Below are 18,922 nucleotides of genomic sequence, written 5' to 3' on the forward strand. Positions count from 1 at the left end.
GAGCATCTGAAGATAATAATAAGAGAAAAGGCCCATGGGTACAAAACCTTTGCCCTCCCTTCATTTATATTGCATACAAAGTACATAGTATGGCTTATTTAACAAATTGTAGTTGACAAAGTCTTTGCTTGCTGTACAGTAGGAAGCCAGCCTGTAGACTAGAGATGTTTTGTTGGAGATGTTGCACTGGAAGCCCTTGGTCACAAGTAGGATTTTCGGGAAACTGAAGTTTCTCACCAAGAGGGATGACACTTAAACTATGGTTGTGAGAAATATTGCATGATACTGTTTGTTGGATCCTGATTTTTTTGCTGTAATTGGGGATGTTGTTGAAATTGGTTGGGAAGCCTCAGCAGAATTCTGCACTTGCTGATAGTAAGGATGCCAAAAAAAGACACTGAGTTGTGCTGGTAGGCTTGCTTAAAAGAGATCGGTTTAAATTGTCTGAGTCCTATAAATCTTAAGGAAGACTTCTCTTTGTATAATTTCAGACTGAGCTTAAACATTCCATGTAAATACAGTTGGGAGACAGAACAGATTTTTACAGTTGTATTTTGTGGAGTGCACTACCGTAATTGTTTCAAAGTGGCCTTTATAACCTAGTGCCATCATAATGTGCCATGACTATGCGTCGCAAAATTCTGAGAATTGGAGTCACAGCACATCTGGACAATATCAGATTGGAGAGGTTCTTTATTGTTTCAGAGACAAATGATAATTATTCTTGTTTTTATGGGGTTATTAATTCCAGAACATGAGGAATAATATCATCTGTAGCAATGCTAACATGATTTGTATTGTAATGTATTTAGGATATGCTGATAAATTATTTTTCACCTATGTAGAACTATTTCTTTTAGGTTGGTTAGAATGAATAATACAATATATTTCAAACTTTATTAAAGCTACTCATACCTGCTGAATCTCAGCATTATCTTATCCCAGATTTATAGTGGGTTCAATCCAGATTTAGTCCATAAATTTCCAGGAGTCTCTCCTAAATATAGATAAATCTGGATCCAAGCCAGATTTAGTGTCAGTATATCAAACAAGCACATCATCATTCTAAGATATATTAAAATAGCCCTAATAAAGTCTCCATATGTTCTGTTCTTAACCTTCTCAGGCTGTCTTAGAAATCCAAAAAGGCCCAGCCATTTCCATCCTTTGAGACCCTTAGTTGTAGTAATAAAAATAATGATACATGAAAACAAATTAAGCCTTTTCATTGTTCAAAGAAACAATACACTTCAAAGAATGTGATAATTATATTTTACCTATTGAAGAAGGGATATGCTTTTCCTTTGTCCTGAATATATAATAAGAGGTTAATTATGAAAGTAGCATTTCATCTAATCAGAGAGTTATGAGTGCATATTTGTATGCTGTATGTGTGTGTGTGTGTGCTAAATATGAAGGACTATGGTAAAAGTGGTGAAGTAAATAGCTTTTTCAATATCATATGCAAATAATTATTTCAGTCTTGATATTTCATGTGCCTTATGTTGTTATTATTTATTACTGTTTTATAGTTCATGGGTTAACTGCTAAGACTGGTTGCCCTTTTATTTCTTATATTGGAGTGGAAACGTAGTTTGGACATAATGGATTATTGATTGGTCTGAGAACAGCAGAAGCCCCAAGGCCTAGTCATCAATGGTACTTACTCTCCCATTAGAGAATGCATCACTTCATGCAGCCATTTGGGATCCAAATCTGTAGAATATAAGCTTATAATTGTTGATCTTGTAACAGAACAGTTTTTAGGGCAAGGAGCTCTTCATTATTGTGATGGGCTTGCTCCTTCCCCCTCCCATTTGTTCAAATAATAGTTTCTTTGTTTTGGTAGTAAGATAAGCTGGATCAGGATGTTAATGATGTATTTTAATTCATGCCTTATAGTGCTACAGTGTAACCCATAGAATACATTTCTTTGTCTCTATGAGGACAAACATGGCCAGTATACTGAAGCACAAAATATGTACTGAGTGGGTGACAGGGCTATGTTTCTCTATATATCTTGTAAAACTGCGCAAGAATGAACCTTTTGGTAAAACTCCTTTAAAAAGTGTTCACATTTTTGCTATAGTAATCTACATGCTTTCCCTTGTTTTCCATCCTGGGAATCCTCTGTTCACTGCCTATTTCTCACTGGCAGGATCTGTATTTGCTTATTATATCCTTATAGGTGTGTCTCTCCATGAAGGTTATTATCGGTAGTGCTGTTTCAGAAGTGCCTAATTATTTTCTCAGGAATTTTGGAGCCCGTTTTGAATACCGTCATTAGCTCAGGAGAGGGAGGGAGAGAAAACAAATGATGTGGGCAAAGAATTTCAGAGTAAATCTGCAGTGCTAACAGTTGCAAATCTGAAAATAATGCCTTCCAGAACACAAAAAAGAGCAGACATCTCTTTCCCCAGAATAAAACAGACTGCTGTTTTAGCATTTCTTGAACCTAGCAACCTGGAGAGAGGATGAGGCCAAAGTTCCCAGCTCTTGAAAAACAGGCCGCCCATAAGATTTGCAAAACTGCAGCAATTCAAATGAAAATGTAGAGTCAGAAATGAATTGACTCAGCTTACACAGGATCCTGAGATCAGGCAGTTCTGGAGCTGATCCTGAAATGGTGCAGAACATTGGTGTGCAAATGCCTTGATTAACACCTGCAGTAAAAAAAAAAAAAAAAAAAGCTTGGCAACATTTAGCATCTATGGCTCTTGAGGGAGCAAAATCAAGGCAAAATCATGCTAACTTTTTCCTAATGCCTGCATTTACTTTGAAGGACATATCCTGCTGGGATTTCCTGTACTGTAAAGTCAAGGATGTGCTTACTATTTAAAGACAGGCACTCTTCCCCTCCCCCTTTTATCTTCCTACCCTAATGCCCTAAATGCTCTGGTATTACAGAACAGTTGTGTTATCTCTGAATGGAATATTTATAAGAAGCGAATATTCTTTTTTAAACACGTTTCGTTGCACAAATATATTTGCATAATTTCTTATCTGAAGAGTTTTGATTCAAGGTAAACTGCTGTTAAAGAAGTGAAAGCTTATATGACATTATTTTGAAGCACATGAAATGGAATAGATATAATAATTGTTTGTCTAAAATAAAGTATGATTTAGTGTTTATAGCTGTTGTCTCCAACCTGGCAACTTTGAGGTATGTGCGGGAACAACTCCCAAAATACTCAACCATCATGGCTCATCATCTTTTAACATTTTCTATTCTGGCTGGATCTTAGGAGAGTTGGAATTCAACATTTAGATATACTGCCCATCCCTGGCTTAGCACTTGATTCTACATACATGTTATTCTGTTAGCAAACAATAGTATTGCCAGAGAACTGTTGTACGTACCCAAACCAATAGTATGCATTGTAAGCTGGTTATGTATGTAAGGGCAAGATAGGATTTGTCACAGTAGTAATAAATATAGATGATTTATTGCTCATGGCCCTGTAGTTGCATGGAATTGAGCTGTGAAAGGCAAAAGACCATGATACCACACTAATATCAAAAAGAGGGTACATTATTATCGATTTAGTAAAAGTATACTTGCAAACAGCATTCTCTGTTGCCAAATCAAATGAAATCTTTATTATTAGGGCCACACTATACTTGATCTTGGCCAAAAGGCTTAGAAGCAATACCCTTAATTTCTGGTTGAAATCGATGCTTTCTCCTGTGGGTCTGGCTCCACTGGTTCTCAGAGACTGTTTTAAATCAACCTGGCTAACAAAAGCTAATACCAAATTCCAGTCCTTAGGACTCTCTTTGAAAAGCTTCTGTCCATTAGGATTTGAAATGCCAGGAGTCATCTTAAACAACATTTATTTGTTTGTTTGTTTGTTTATTTATCAATCAAATTTGTCGCTGCCCATCTTGCTGTGGAGTGACTCTGGGTGGTTTACACTAAAAATAGAATAAACAGTAATTAAAATAGATAAATATTAATTAATTAAATATGCTAAAAACAAACATATCTGGGATATTGATTTTCAAACCAGTTTAAGCCTAGTATCCAATCCTAGAGTTTATGGATTCTTCTCAGAAGGGCATGTCTTATCTCTCTTCAGTTCTAATTCTGAAATTTTGTTGGACTTTCACCTTGGCCAGATTGGATGCACTACCCTCTGCAGTTCTGTGAGGCAGTATAAAAACATCCCTTTTCAGTCAGTGCTTAGGTCCATGTGGAGATGGCTCTGTGGAACCTTTGTTGCTTTCCCTATAGGGGATCAAGGAAGATTATATCTATCCCATTTTAAAGAACAACCCTGGTAGACAGCATAATGTCTATCTGTCACTGCTTCTATCTGACTAGGACCCTGACATATTTTTCTAGGTTGCCCAATTTTGTGCTACTTCGTTGTATCCGTCGTACCTACAGTTGTGGTTTAGCACAAATGTTCATGATTGCCAATGCTGACTGTATTAGAATTATTATAATAATGTATTTTATGTAATTTTATTGCATTTTATGTCTTTTTTAAAGTTTTATTAATAATAGTTACAGGTTTATATATTTTATTGTTGTGCTCTCTGGCCTAAAAGCCATAATAAATAAGGCCACAGAGCAGAAGGTGTTCCTGGTTACTAATTCACAGAACTGGAGCTCTCTATTCCTGGTCTTGAAAAGTTTTAAATCTACCATGCTGTTCATATAAATTGGTTAATATACACTAGGAATAATCACTTTAGGGAGCAGGTTTTTCATAAAATCCATTCTGTGGCATTTCTTTTCTGAGAAAAGAATTAAAATTAGGTGGGATAGGAGTAGAGATATCTCTTGAAGCAGAAATATGAACTCACCTTTTGAAGTATTGGGTATACAGATGTTACCAAAGGAGCACATGGGTTTGCAAACAGGATGCTTCTTCACCAACAGAGAGAAGGGATTATTTTTTCTTAAAAAGCAGGGTGAAGAAGAAGAAGGTATCTTTCCATTAAACATGACAGCACTTGTAATAAAAAAGTGGAAATGGTTTCTCCTGTATATAAAATAAGTTATATATGCACATATTTGCCATTTATTTGCAGGGCAGAAAGAAAGGCATCCAATTTTGAATAGGTACTACAGAAAATATCAAATGTTTTTCCTCTAACATTTAAAAATCAAGTTTTCTACAGATTTTAATGTAGCAAGATTGTGAACATTCCTAATCCTTATTTGTATTAATAAGGACATTAGCAATCAACTAAGAAAAAATATTAGTAGTATTGTTCATTTAATGGGCTTGTTTAGAAATTTTATTTAACTAAAATAAGATGCATCCTTTTCTGTCTGTCTACATGTTTAAGACAACATTTTTAACAAGGAGAGTCTACTGGGTCCTACAGAAACCCTTTATCTCTAGACAAACAAAATTTTGGCTGTTTTTCATGAAATTATACATGTGTATAAAACCACAGACTTAAAATATGACAGTTACTTCAAGAAAGGGCTTATTAAGTTGAAACTACATGCACACTATTTTTTGGTTTGGAAAGACAAATTTAACTGTTTGTGAGATTGATATTCTTATTTTTAGCACATACCAATTACATGCATACTCTGTATCCCAGTGACTGAAACTACTATTCCATAGGTTTGTTTACATTATCTTACTGACCGTATGAATCATCCTACTGGGCTTTATGAATTATAATATCATCCAAGTCAAATTTAATACACTGTAAATCAAGAGTTTGATTTAGATGAAAAGAAAATCCTAACAGAGGCCTGTCACAAGGGAACTAACGAAGAAGAATGTTGTGCATGTGTGTTTTAAATGAAATGCTTTTGCATTTAGTAATGGTGTGTTGTGCTTTTGTTTTGGTTGCAGGTTTTGTTTGCCATTTGACTCAGAAACATCAATGAATGCTTATATCTGGAATGGTCTCAAGCTGAGAAGCAATTTGAATACAAGAATGAAGAGATAGAGGCTTGGTGAGAGGACATTCCCAATAGAAACTTCAACATAATTTTCCACTCCTGGGCAGGGCTTATGCCTCTTGACTGATGTTGTTGGAATACAGATGGATTGTAGTATAGGTGCAAACATGGAATTGCGAAGAGCCTCCAGTCCTCACAGGATGAATAAGAATGATGTGGATGCAGATAAATCCATGTTGCACAGTTGCTGCATATGTGGCAAGAGTTTTCCCTTCCAGAGCTCACTGTCGCAACACATGAGGAAGCACACAGGGGAGAAGCCCTATAAGTGCCCTTATTGTGATCACAGAGCTTCTCAAAAGGGCAATTTAAAGATCCATATTCGGGGTCACAGAACAGGCACTATTAGCCAGAGGAATGACGTGGAGATGGTAGGAGAGGTACAGCTTAATGAAATGAGAGTCTTTGAAGGCTTTGATGGTTGCACCAGCCCTACCAAAAGCACCTCTGCTTGCAACAAAGTATTGAATGGAACAGTTCCCACTGAGGATAGCAAGATCTTGCTAAGAAGCAGCAGGAAAGAGGCATTTGCTGATGAAGTTAAATTATGTACTGTTCAGTGCAACTTCTGTAAAAACAAATTTGAAGGGAAGAAAGAGTTGGAACAACACATACAGCAAGTCCACAAGCCTTTCAAATGTAGGCTCTGTAATTACATGACCCTAAGACAGGAGACCCTTTTAAACCATATAGAGAGAGACCATATTACAACTCAGATTCCAAACGGGGAAGCTTACACTGAGAACTGCAAGACTGAGTCCAATGCTGGAGAATTTCCTTGTGAAGTCTGTGGACAAGCTTTTAGTCAAACATGGTTCCTCAAAGCTCACATGAAGAAGCATCGAGGGTCATTTGACCATGGATGCCACATTTGTGGCCGGAAATTTAAAGAGCCCTGGTTCCTTAAAAACCACATGAAATCTCATGGCCCAAAAGCTGGGAGTAAAAACAAGCCAAAAAATGATTTAGAGCCCATGGCCACTATCAATGATGTCATTCAAGAAGAGACCATTGTGACTGGATTATCCCTGTATGAAGTTTGTACCAAGTGTGGAAACCTGTTTACAAATATGGAGAGCCTAAAAGCACATAATACTGTACATTGCAGGTCTCAAGGAATTTGCAGTGATCACAGAGGTGAGAAACTAATAGATGGAGATTTGGATTCACCTATAGCAAAACAGTTTTTCTTCCAATATCTGAACTTGAGGCCATCTGTATGGATAGATGGTGTTTCGAGGGGACAGTCAGGTAAAAGAGTAGCCGAGTTGGATCCAGTCAATAGTTACCAAGCTTGGCACTTGGCTACCAAAGGGAAAGTTGCAGAGCCTTCTGAGTATGTTAAGTATTTAGGATGGGATGAAGTTCTGGCAGATGCTGATGTGACATATGATAGAGACAAAAGGGAATATATTCTTGTTAGTCAAGAGAAGCGCAAGCAAGAGCAGGATTCATCCACCTCTTCCAGTAATCCAAAGAAGAAGAACTGCACAGGTGCCCGTTCAGAGAAAAGCAGTAGTGCGCAAGCAGGGGACAACTGCATCCTTGGCCAAGATGACCTAGAGTACAGACCATCCTCACGTCAGAGCAGAAGGGCATCACAGAACAAGTCCACTGAGTGCTTTGAGTGTGGCAAGATCTTCCGCACATATCACCAAATGGTGCTTCATTCCCGAGTGCACAGGAAAGAGCGCAGAAGCTGCAGTGAAGGTGGATCAGCAGTGCAGCATGATAGATATGGTTCCAATAGTGAGGATGGTGATTCTGGATCTGTCAGCGCTCCAAGCACGCCAAGTTCTGCTTCTGCTCAAGAAGATTCAGTTACCTCTGGAATAGGTGAAGAGGGTCCTGAGGATAGTTCTGAGGAAGGAGTACATGAGCCATCCCCATGTAAGTATCTGTAGATAATTGCATTTTAATTCACGAGTCATTATTTTGTTTCTTTCTTGTAAAGTGAATGCATACTGAAGGCTCTCCAGTGTTGATAATGTTTTTTAAAAAAATAAAAACAGCAAAAAGTATGAACAGAATTTAACCAGGTCTTTAAGGTGGTGAAATGGTTTTGCCCATGGAATAGTTCAAGGATACATTATGGGTAGTCTTTGTTTAGCAACCACAATTGGGACCAACAACTCAATTGTTAACTGCAGCGGTCACTGAGTGAAACCAGACTCTGCTTATGATCTTACTTCAGCTTTCCTTTGCTTTACAGACCTGTGAAGATCATAAATGCAAGGATTGGTTGTAAAGTTACCTCTTCATCACCATCGTAACTGCGAATGGTCACTAAATGAGGCAGTTGCTAAACAAGGACTGCCTGTAGTTGTACTTAAATCTATTGAAATGATTGAGTAGTTAGCTGGGTAGTTCTGTTGGATTAAAACTTTACTTATGGTTGACTAAACTGCATCCTATTTGGTGTTCAGTTTGCCTTATGTGAGGGGGATAATAGAGCTCTGAGTCAGTGGAAGAGTCAGTCTGGATTGAGGGACTTGCTGTATCCCTATAGATTCCCTATATTATTTAGGATTGCTATATATGGCTAAAGCAGGTTCTTGCTTCAGAGTGTCTCTTCCAGTGTGGTAAGTAGTACAACATGATGGAGGGGCAAGGGCCGTGTGTAAGGGTTAAATGCCTAATAGGACTAATGTCTGGATTCGACCCAATTCCTTAAAATTTTATTTTTACAGTGGGCAATATGTATTTAGCATCCACTGTACTCAAACAGCAACCTAGGTGAGATTTTTGTTGCTGGAGTATGCCTGCACTGGTGATCCACAAGGAGAGGATTACATCTGCAGACCTGTTTCACCTGGTTGGCCCCCTCCATTCCAAAATCAATGAGTATGAAAGACCTGTATAATTGACCTCACCTTTGTTGTTGGCTAATTCTCAGCCATTTTCCAGGCACTGAATTGCACATGGTATAAAAAGCTCTATTTCTTTGGGTGTATAGTTACTTAAATCAAGGCTTAAATCAAAAACCTGATATCAATATAGTAAACCCTTAATTTAATAGACTTAGGTTTAGTGGATTTCATATTTAATGTACAAAATCTGCTGGATCTAAGTTTTGTCCAGATGTATGGAAATAGCAGACTTAAAATAGTCCAGATAATATTCACTGCTTCACCTCACAATTGATATTCAATGTTATCAATAAAGTAGGGTTTTTTTGGTGTATAAATGTATTTTTGGGCTCTAAAAAATCCTATTTGTCATTAAATGGACATTAAGCTGTATTGGATAACCCTTCCCTCCTTAATTTGTTAAACTGAGTTTACTATAATATGAAAATAGTAAAGTGGCAAAGCATGTCTGAGCATTAAAATGGGAGTTTCTTCTGTTTTGTCTCATTGTAGCTTACATGGATGAGTTAAATCTTAGCAGGATTTTCTATACTTATTTGACATACAAATAACGGAAGGCTCCCTTACAGACTGAGTAGGCATGATGGTAGCAATTTATAGAAGTAGAACTTAAATCTGTTTTGTATTCCTGTAGGAATCATTTATAGCAAAGTCCGGCAAAGAGAGATGTTAGCCGCTTGCTCTCTCAACAGTTCCCCATAATGGCTCTTTGGCTGGAATGCAGGGCAAGCTTGGGTGGGGAACTGTTTAGTGAAAACAGTTAATTCTTTCCTCCTCCTCTCAAGTTCTCTGAAACTGTTACCCTTTTTATAGAAATCAAATACTTTTGTTGAATGCATAGAAGTGAAACCTTGAAGTGAGGTCTATTCATTTACCTGGGTTTAGAATATTTATTTAGGATATTTAGCATAGCATTCCCAATTTGGTGCTTCCAAATGTTCTCGGAGAACCATTCCCAGAATTACCAGCTAACATGGCCAGTAGCATGTTCAATATATCTGGTGGTGTAAAACTTGAGGAAGGTTAAAATACAGTATCACTGAAAAATACTGCATTCTGCAATAATATCCATCATCACAACGTGGTTGGATAGCTTTTGGGTGCCTACATTGCTCTAATCTATGTGATACTCTCCATGATTCAGTAATAGTAATCTTTAACGTTTAAAGATTATTTAAAAATCATCAGTAAAATATATGCACATTCTTTTTCTTCCTTTTTTGATCCTGTGCTTTTAAAAGTTGTATTCAGAAAAACTCCTAGGCTAATTAATCTCTGTGGATTACTGCAGTCCTTAGAGTGTAACTCTGGCTAAATGCAACAAATTATCCATCAACTAGAAGCAGGGTAAATATTTGAAAGAACACTACTGTGATTGCATTTGTGTCATATTTTTCATTGTTTAGTTCTCTTTGTTTATAAGGCTCTTTCAGATTCTCTTAAATTCCAGGGAAAGAGAATTTCTTTCCTACAGCTTGTTTATATGTTTTGTTGTTAGTAGCCCAGTGCCTTTCTGCTGACATTTCTTCCCTCTTGAGAGTTAGTTGATTTGAGTTTTGAGATTTTTATTCTGCAGTGGGAAGCTGAAGAAGTAATCGGCGCAGTACTGAGAGAAGTTTAAAATGCATTTGCTGTTGCTATGCTGAGGAGCTTTTCTCATATTAACTGGTGACACATTTAAGCTGGTCAACCTATCTTATACTCAGTGATGAGCCAAAAGTAATCATAGCTCTCCACTGAGTGTTAAGTACTTAGATCAGATGGTATTTGCAAATGTGTTTATTGTAATCATTTTATAAACTGACATGCACTTTAAATTGAATGTCTGTAATGGCTGAAAGTTTCATATTTCATCATTGTAAATTAACTTACCTTTCTTAATCTTCAACATTTTAACAACATGTTAACATTTTCAAAAAAGCATTTTTCAAATCGTTGGGAAGGTCAGATGTGATATTTATTTCAGTTTCTATCTCATTTCATACCTAGACTTTGGAGCAAGTTTAGCACAATGACATAAAGTATAAATAGATTATTATTAATGAATTAAAATATATTGGCATCAGTTAACATTAAAAACAAATTATCAGGAAATATCGTAACAGAAATAGTTTCCATGTTTTAAGATGGAAGAACAGGTACAAAAAAATATTGTTTGTGATATTTGCCAAATATTGAGAATTACATGTGTGTATAAATGTGTATATATACATGTTCACACACCTACATGCACACATTAATAAAACAGGAAAGACAGTTTGTAAAATATATGAAAAGTTCTGTTTCAGTTTTTTGGTCATGTTTTAACTTTAAACTAAACATTTATTTTAGAGAAATATTTACCTGATGGATAACAATGTTGGCATCAGGCTTTGATCCCCTCCTTTGGGAGAGGATTTCATAAGCTGTCTGCCACACTGGGAAGGCCCCCTCCTTTGGAACCACCCACCTAATTTAATTTGACAGGAGTACCCTGCAGAGAAAGAAATAATAAACTCCAACAATTTGATATTCTCTCTCACCTGGTAGAAAGTCCCCTGAGCCCAGTGGAACTTAGTAGGCAAATGTAAGATTGCAGTGTTAATGATTAAATATACAGTTCCTATCTAGTATTACATTAGGACAAAGTTTCTTCTCTAATGGATTGGATTGTCATCTATAAAATAATGCCTATTATGTAGTAACTCTGGAATTGCGGAAGTCTCACAGGAAGTTTGAGTCTGTCTTTGCCTTTCAGAAGCAAATGACAACAGTCCTATTCTGTGAACTTTGGGGGAAAGCTTATTTCATTTCTGTTTCCTGTTTCTTTCCAAGTTCTTTTTACAATATTTTAACTATTTTAAGTGCCTCAATATTTTGTCAAGGCAGTGTGTAAATCAGCTAAGTAAATAAGTAGCTTTGGTTGAGAACAAACAGAACTGACCAAATTATAGATTATGGAAGTTGGTTTACAAATATATTTTAATATGGCCTTGCTGTTTGTAGAGCTAAATGTGTTTCTGAGGCATGTAAATAATTTTTTAATCATTTGAAGGCTCATAATTTGAAGGAAACATTAGAATAATAGATTGCATCATTATGTAAGAAGCCAGTGGGAGACATTTATATGAATAATTGCTTATCACATTCATTCTTGGTTATGTGAGATAAAAGTCAAGGGTCTCTTATGTTACCCTTCCTATTTGCAGAGTTCATTGATTCAAGTACTGCTAAGTAGGTCAAATGCAGAACTATGTAAAATATACTTGGGAAAAAATAAAACTCAAGATAAAAGTGTATAAGGATAACATGTGGCTGAAAATAATAGTTACAGATAAACTTTAGAAAACAACAAGTGGGATTAATCCATGGTAAATTCAGTAAGGCAATGTTTGAAAAACCCCACATTGAAGAAAAGATTAATTTATTAGTTTCATTACTAAGTTTTTTTCCTGATAGTGTGCCCCCCTCAAAACAAAGGTCAACTTGGATAAATATATTAAGTGTTGATTACTATTCTTCTGCATTGTCCTCAATTATTAGGCATTAACAATTGTCCTAAATTATTAAGCATTAAGGTACAAGCATTTATTACTTTTTTCCTTTTTTTCCCCCCCTGGATTACTTTTGTAATTTTGGGGATGGGTTAGATTATGTCTTGCTATTGTGTTTGTTCAATAAAAATGAATAAAAGGAATAAAATATTTTTATTCATTAAAGAGGTTAACTTTTTATTATAGTCATTGTCTGTAATGACCATGTACACTTTTAAGACAATTGTAATAAAAAAGAATTAAGTATTATAAAAATAAAACAGGACATTAAAACCTCTAAAAAATCTAAAACACACAGACCTAATCTACTAAATTATTAAAACTATTAAATTACAAATTTCTAAAAACAAAAACAATAAAATATTTTAATATTAATAGATTTGTGACTAAAATTTAGATTCTATAGAGAGTTTGCTTTGAGGGACCATGAGATTCTAAACAGGTCAAACTAAACTTATATTGTAATGAATAGAAATGGTGATTGAGCAGAATTTAACTGCTCTCATAGACATCATTTCTGAAGTGTTTGCTAGAAGGGAAAGAATAAGAACAGCATCTGTTTTGCTGTGTCTGATTGTTAAAAGGAGTGTAATTAAATCTTTACGCCAATTTAAATAAAAGGGGCAACAAAGAAGGACATGTGCTATTGATTCAGTTTCCTTCAAGGGACATGGACATAAACGGTCTTTTATGGGTGCTAATGTAAAAGCTCTTCTGTCTATTGGGCACAAAATTTATTTATTCATTCAATTTATATAGCTGCCCATCTCGCATACGTGACTCTGTGTGGTTCACACAATTAAATAACAAAAAATCAATAAACAAATGCCACTACAGATTACACTTGTTAATAGATGGGACCCATAACATGTTGGAAAGGTTTTGGGTCACTGCAAATGGTATCTCTAGCATGTCTGAGATATAGGTCTTTGGACTAAAGCTTAGATCCTTTGGTAAGTCCAGGTTGAGAATCCACTGTTTTATTTCTGACAGTTTTCTCATAGCAAATTGTGATTACATATTTGCATGAAAAATATACAGAGTCTTAAATTAGACTTTATTTCAATTAGGTATGAGGAAGTTATCTTGCAATTTTAAGGCAAGTGGAAGACTTTTAGAGAAAACTAATTTGAACCAATATCTCAGATGTTGAAGTTGGATCCAGATCTGTTTTTAGTCTTAATAAAGAATTGGTTACATACCTGGGCACATGGGCTGGTGCCCTTAAAATGTTTGATTGAACCATTTCTAAAGGGATCACATTATGATAGCTACAGGTCTATATGCCATAGGTATCTCACTCACTACTTTAACTCTGAAGATTTTAGTCACAGCCATGACCTGCCTATTGCTGTTACAGGTAGTGAATCAAAGGATGGCACTTATCACACATTGAACTTACAAACATACATTTCTCATTTTTTGGGAGCAGGACAACAGTGCTTAAAATAGAATTGTTATACATTTGAATGACCTGATTTGTCTGATGCTAATATTGTCAGTTTCCAAGAGAGCTAACATTCAGGAATCTCCTGAAAATATCATAACTTTAATTTTTTTGTAGTTGATAATAAGTGTATCCTCTCTGCAGTATGATGCAAGAGCCCAGAGGTATTGCCTCATGCTCACCTTGGGAAGGAGAAAAGATGGCAGTATTGTCTGCATAGGGAATTGGCCAACGTTGGTGGGTTATTTATTTATTTATTAAATTTGTATGCCGCCCATCTCCCCCAGTGGGTGACTCTGGGCGGCTCACAAGTAATGCTTTTTTGGTAAAGATTTAACCAAATAGTTAATGTAGAAATTGAATATTTCAATTTCTTGAAATTAATTGGATGCATATTCACAAGATGCATGGATGGATATTTTAGATGGATATTGTGGTAGGGAGGATAGGGTGCGCTGAAGAGCCACATCAGACTTACATGATGTTGTTCTCATGCATAGTTAGCATGAGAAGGCATTGATGAATAGATGATACTGCTGCTTTTTGTCCCCCATAGCCTGTTTTGGGGGATTTAATTTAACGCTCCCTTCAAATCTATAAAGGTCATACAGAGTTTATGAAGGAGAGAGATGGCACATTACATATCTATGCCATTTACAGTTTATATTTAATAGAAGGAACACTTAAATAGTCATTAGAAAAGTAGGATGTAGTTTTGCACACAGTTACCTTAGGTGCAGTAATTCTTATTGTGTAAGATTATTAAAGAACAAATGCTTTGTATACCAAATAATGATTAAACTATAACCTATTTTTTAAAACATAAATGATATTATTGATCAAATTATTACAGTTCTAATCTTCTAATCCACTCAGTGACAATAGATGTGTACAGACCAGTTAAAATTTATACAATATAAAAACAAACAGTATCAGTAATCATAAATACAGCATATACAATCACAAAACTATCATAATAAAACTAGCAGAAAAGCAGAGTGTAGTTTTTACACCATTGAAAATGGTTTTTAGAATGACAGGAATAATAAAAGTCCATTATATAGACATTTGTCTTTCTCCAAATAGGATATCACACTGAAAAAGCTTTCATTTGCATCAGTATACCTCAGATGAATACCTTGAGCACTAGATAGGTAAATAAAGATAAAAGGGTCCTTCAGATATCCCGGCCTCTAGCATGTATGGGTTTAGAGGTCAAAGCTAGAACTTTAAATAGGCTAGTGAAACTGACAGTCAACCAGTACAGACTGCAAAGCACTGGCATAATGTGATTGCATCAACTAGTCAACAGTTTAGTTTCTTGGTCTTTAGAATGTGGGCTCAACAGGATAAGAGTGAAAAGGTTGGGCCAAGAACGAATTTCCTTCCTGTTCTTGGAAGGAAATTCCTTCAGTGTTAGGCCCCGTTCTGGTATCTCATTGGCTCTTGACTCTGGAGCCAATTCAGAAAGAGAGTAATTGTGTGTGTCAAGTTGCAGAAAAGTGGTGAATATAAGAATATTTCAGAGAGAACACGCAAGCAAAGATTGTACACACACAAACACACACACAGAACTTTTTGTCTGCCCTCTGATTGTTGGGGAATGAACTGTGAAACAGGAGGTGGCATCTGGGCAATGATGTTTACTGTGTTCTCTGATACAGCCCCAGAGAGCTGGTAAGCTGAAAAGAAGCAGCAAAATATAGCAGCTGAAAGAACAGAGAGACAACTTCAAAGAGTGCCAAAGGCAGCAGCTTTCAGAAGCACCTTCCCAGAAACCACAGGGTTATCCCAGGAATTTCCTATATGGACATGGCTTCCATTGATGGCCAGGAGAATGGGCACCTGTCTAAACTCTGTTCTCCTATTTTCAACATGGTTGTTGGAAGGAAGGAATGACAATAACAATGTTTTGGAGGAGGGGTGAAGAGCTGTTGCAGGACAGACATTAGTCTAGAATTTACTTGAGATGTGTTCAGTTAATGGGTTGGTGATGAAACTGTGGAACTGTGGAGTAAAGGATAATGTATTTTTCACCAGGAGATGAGATAGGTTGGGTCCATGCTGTAATATGGCAAGGGAGGGGTGGTCCCTCCTGCCTTGAAAGAGGTGGGATGGCCCCTTCTTAAGAGGTCGTTGCTGGGCCCAACTATATTGGATAATTTTTGTCCAGTCTCCAATTTCCCTTTTAAGATTGAGCCCGAAGCCCTTGGTGTATGAGGTAGTTCACTCTATACTCCTGCCCCTTCTGTTTAACATTTACACAAAGTTTCTGGATGAGGTCATCTGTTGGTTTGGGGTCAGGTATCATCAATATGCAAATTAGGCCCAGTTATGCATCTCAACCCCATATCAACTGGGAATTGCTGTCATAATCTTGTCTGTGGCTGGAGGCTGTGGAGGATTGGATGGGGAGTGATTAGGTGTTTGGACCACCTGGGGTTGGGAACATTTTTTAATGGGATTGCATTCCTCTGGGTGTTGTACAGCTTGGGGATGTTCTTGGACTCACACTTCCTGCTTTAAGAGCGAGTGGGTGTTGTGAAGGCCTGCTCACAAATCCATTTTGGGCACTAGTTGTGCCCTTATCTGGACCAGGAGGCCCTTCAGACAGTCCCTCATGCTTTGGATTACTGCAGTGCGCTCTACATGGGGCTGCCCTTGAAAACCATTTGGATAATGCAGCTCACCCACAATGTGGCGGTGGGGCAATTACAGGCTTTCCTTCTCAGGCCTATGTATTGTGGGCTGCACTGGTTAGCAGGAGGTTTCTATAGGTGATAACTAGCTTCAATTCAAAGAGCTAGTTATCACCTATAGAACGTTACATGGCATAGGGCCTGGTTGTCTAAAGGACTATCTGTCTTCTGCGGCTTCTGTACTGTCCATTAAGCATACCATCTGATGGCACCTGGGAAGCATGCCTTCTCTGTGACAGCACCTCTGGAACACCATCCCCCCAAGATATATTTGGCCCTCACCCTGGCTGTGTTTAAACAGTCTTGAAAAATCTGGCTCTTTGTCCCAGCTTTGGGTTAGAACGGATGGTGAGTCTTGTGTGTTTGTTTTTTTAGTGGTTGTCTTTCTTCCGGGGTTTGGGTTTTGTTTTTCAATTGTATTTTATGACTGTTCTTTCTGTATGCCGCCCAGAAGCATTATAGAGTTGAGCTCTGTAAAATAAATAAATAAAAATAAATTTCAACTGTCAGAAAGAATCATCTCTAAATTATTATTTGTTCAAACCAAAATATGTCATTTGTTTTACTGTCTACATAAACAGCTGCCTTATAACAGAAGTTCTCTGGGGAGCTCATAAAGCAAATACATGTTAAACATGCAATGTAAAACAGTGACAACTATTAAAAATTAAAGCACAGTTAAAATATGCATTATTCTTCCATACTTACATATCATGTGAAACTCATCTGATGCCTGAGGTTTTTCTAGGATTTTGCATGACAGAGGCTCCCAATGTAAAGTAAATATATATATATATATATATATTAAGTGGACCATTTGTGCTTTTCTATTTTCTTTTCTAGTTATCATGTTATATTCTGGATTTTCAAATTATTAATATCTGGAGGCTACTGTAAAGAATTTTGGTGCTTGCTTGGAGATACAGTATTTTCTAGGTAGTTAATTCTTGTTTGACTAGGTTTAGAATTTTTAAAAATTAATTTATGGAGCATACTAGCTCCCTTAAAACAATTGCTTTTGCCATTTAATTTCAGTCTCAGTGTAACGAAATATTCTCCCTTTAATATATTTGTTTCCATCTGGCTGCTCTTGGCAGCTTGTACCATGAAGTAATATGAACATGCATGGTTTTGTTGTTTTGTTTTATATGAGTGGCTGTTATGGTTGCCAAGTAATTGTTGTCAGAGTAGAGTAGTAGTTTTTAAACTTTCTGTAGGATACACTTTTTCATATCAGGAGGTTTGTTCCCATTTGATACTAAACCAAAACTGCTGGATTAACCCTGCTTTACTGTGAATAAGCAGCATGAAATTACTTTCACTCTTTTCACTTTTACCTTTGTATATGGAGTAAAACTAACCAAGAAGCATTAGCAATGGTATAACATCAGTTAATGCAGAACTGGGCAATTTTTCCTGTTGGGACCATATTTTTTAATACAGTTGGTGTGTGTGTGTGTGAGAGAGAGAGAATCAACCTCTGGGGGGCCACAGGGGCATAGAGTTACTTTGGTAAGGTTGAACTTTTCAACTTTTGTGGTGGGGTGTGTGTGAGTGGTTGTTTTAACTCAGAATAGCACATTGCTTGGTGGAAGAAATACAGACACAAAATAGTGCTATCAAAATTGGTGATTTATCAGCAGATTTCAGGGCGTAGTAGTGGAGGTCCTTGGGGCTGCAAAGTTAGAACAGAGAAAACACATAAAGAATTCAATGACCCATCCCTGAGTTAGTGTAGTGTCCAAATCCAGGCTTGTTGTTCACAGTCCTTGATTTGTTTCTGGTTATGTTTGACCTACATGGGAACAAGGAACACTAAGTACCTATATTTGGTTATCATGTGCAGCTTTCCATTTCTGGTTTGTTTTGTCTACTGTGGGATGGGAGAATTGAGTTGGGAATGAATGAGCTTTGTGCAGTATGCTGCTCTTTTACAGTAAATCAGAGAAAGCCAACAATTCTACCTTTTCATTTTCTGCAAATCCAGTCAGTGTGCCTACTGGTAAACTCCTGGTGCTTGCAGAGGATTTGGAGGAAGATCCTGTGATTCAAGAAATGCAGCCCATAAAACAGTTACATTTTTGTGGCCACACTAAAGAAATCATAGAATGCTGGGAAATAACAATAACAATAATAATAAAGAACCACACTAGGTGTTCTGATTCCTGGACATCTGATGACAACTGGGCTACAGGACTCAGGACTGTTGGCTGAGCAACCAGAGCAGATACCTGCAGGACTACTGGAAGAAAATTTATTTACCCATCACAAATATACAAAGACTGAAAACAATACAAAGACTTGCAAATAGAAATAGAACGACTGTGGCAAAAGAAAGTAGTAGGCACTTTGGGTGCAATCCCAAAACATCCGGAGTACCACTTGAAGACCATCAGCATTGATAAAATCACCATCAGTCAATAGCAAAAGGCAGCTTT

The 18,922-nt window shown here is 36.8% G+C and overlaps 1 protein-coding gene across 4 annotated transcripts in view; it reads left to right on the forward strand.

The window, feature by feature from the left end:
- The window catches only part of ZNF516 (zinc finger protein 516), a 130,196-nt gene that overhangs the window by 46,348 nt on the left and 64,926 nt on the right, over positions 1-18,922 (forward strand). For all 4 annotated transcript variants that reach the window (XM_088131018.1, XM_088131019.1, XM_088131017.1 and 1 more), the window contains exon 2: positions 5,826-7,825. In XM_088131018.1, the coding sequence (XP_087987144.1) occupies positions 6,019-7,825 (1,807 nt within the window). In that variant the 5' untranslated portion in view covers positions 5,826-6,018. The remainder of the gene's footprint in view (positions 1-5,825; positions 7,826-18,922) is intronic.

Source organism: Python bivittatus, unplaced genomic scaffold (genome assembly GCF_059951505.1).
Source record: "Python bivittatus isolate LINGU-HERP-01145 unplaced genomic scaffold, Pbiv_v1 ctg000840_np1212, whole genome shotgun sequence".
Taxonomy (NCBI): domain Eukaryota; kingdom Metazoa; phylum Chordata; class Lepidosauria; order Squamata; family Pythonidae; genus Python; species Python bivittatus.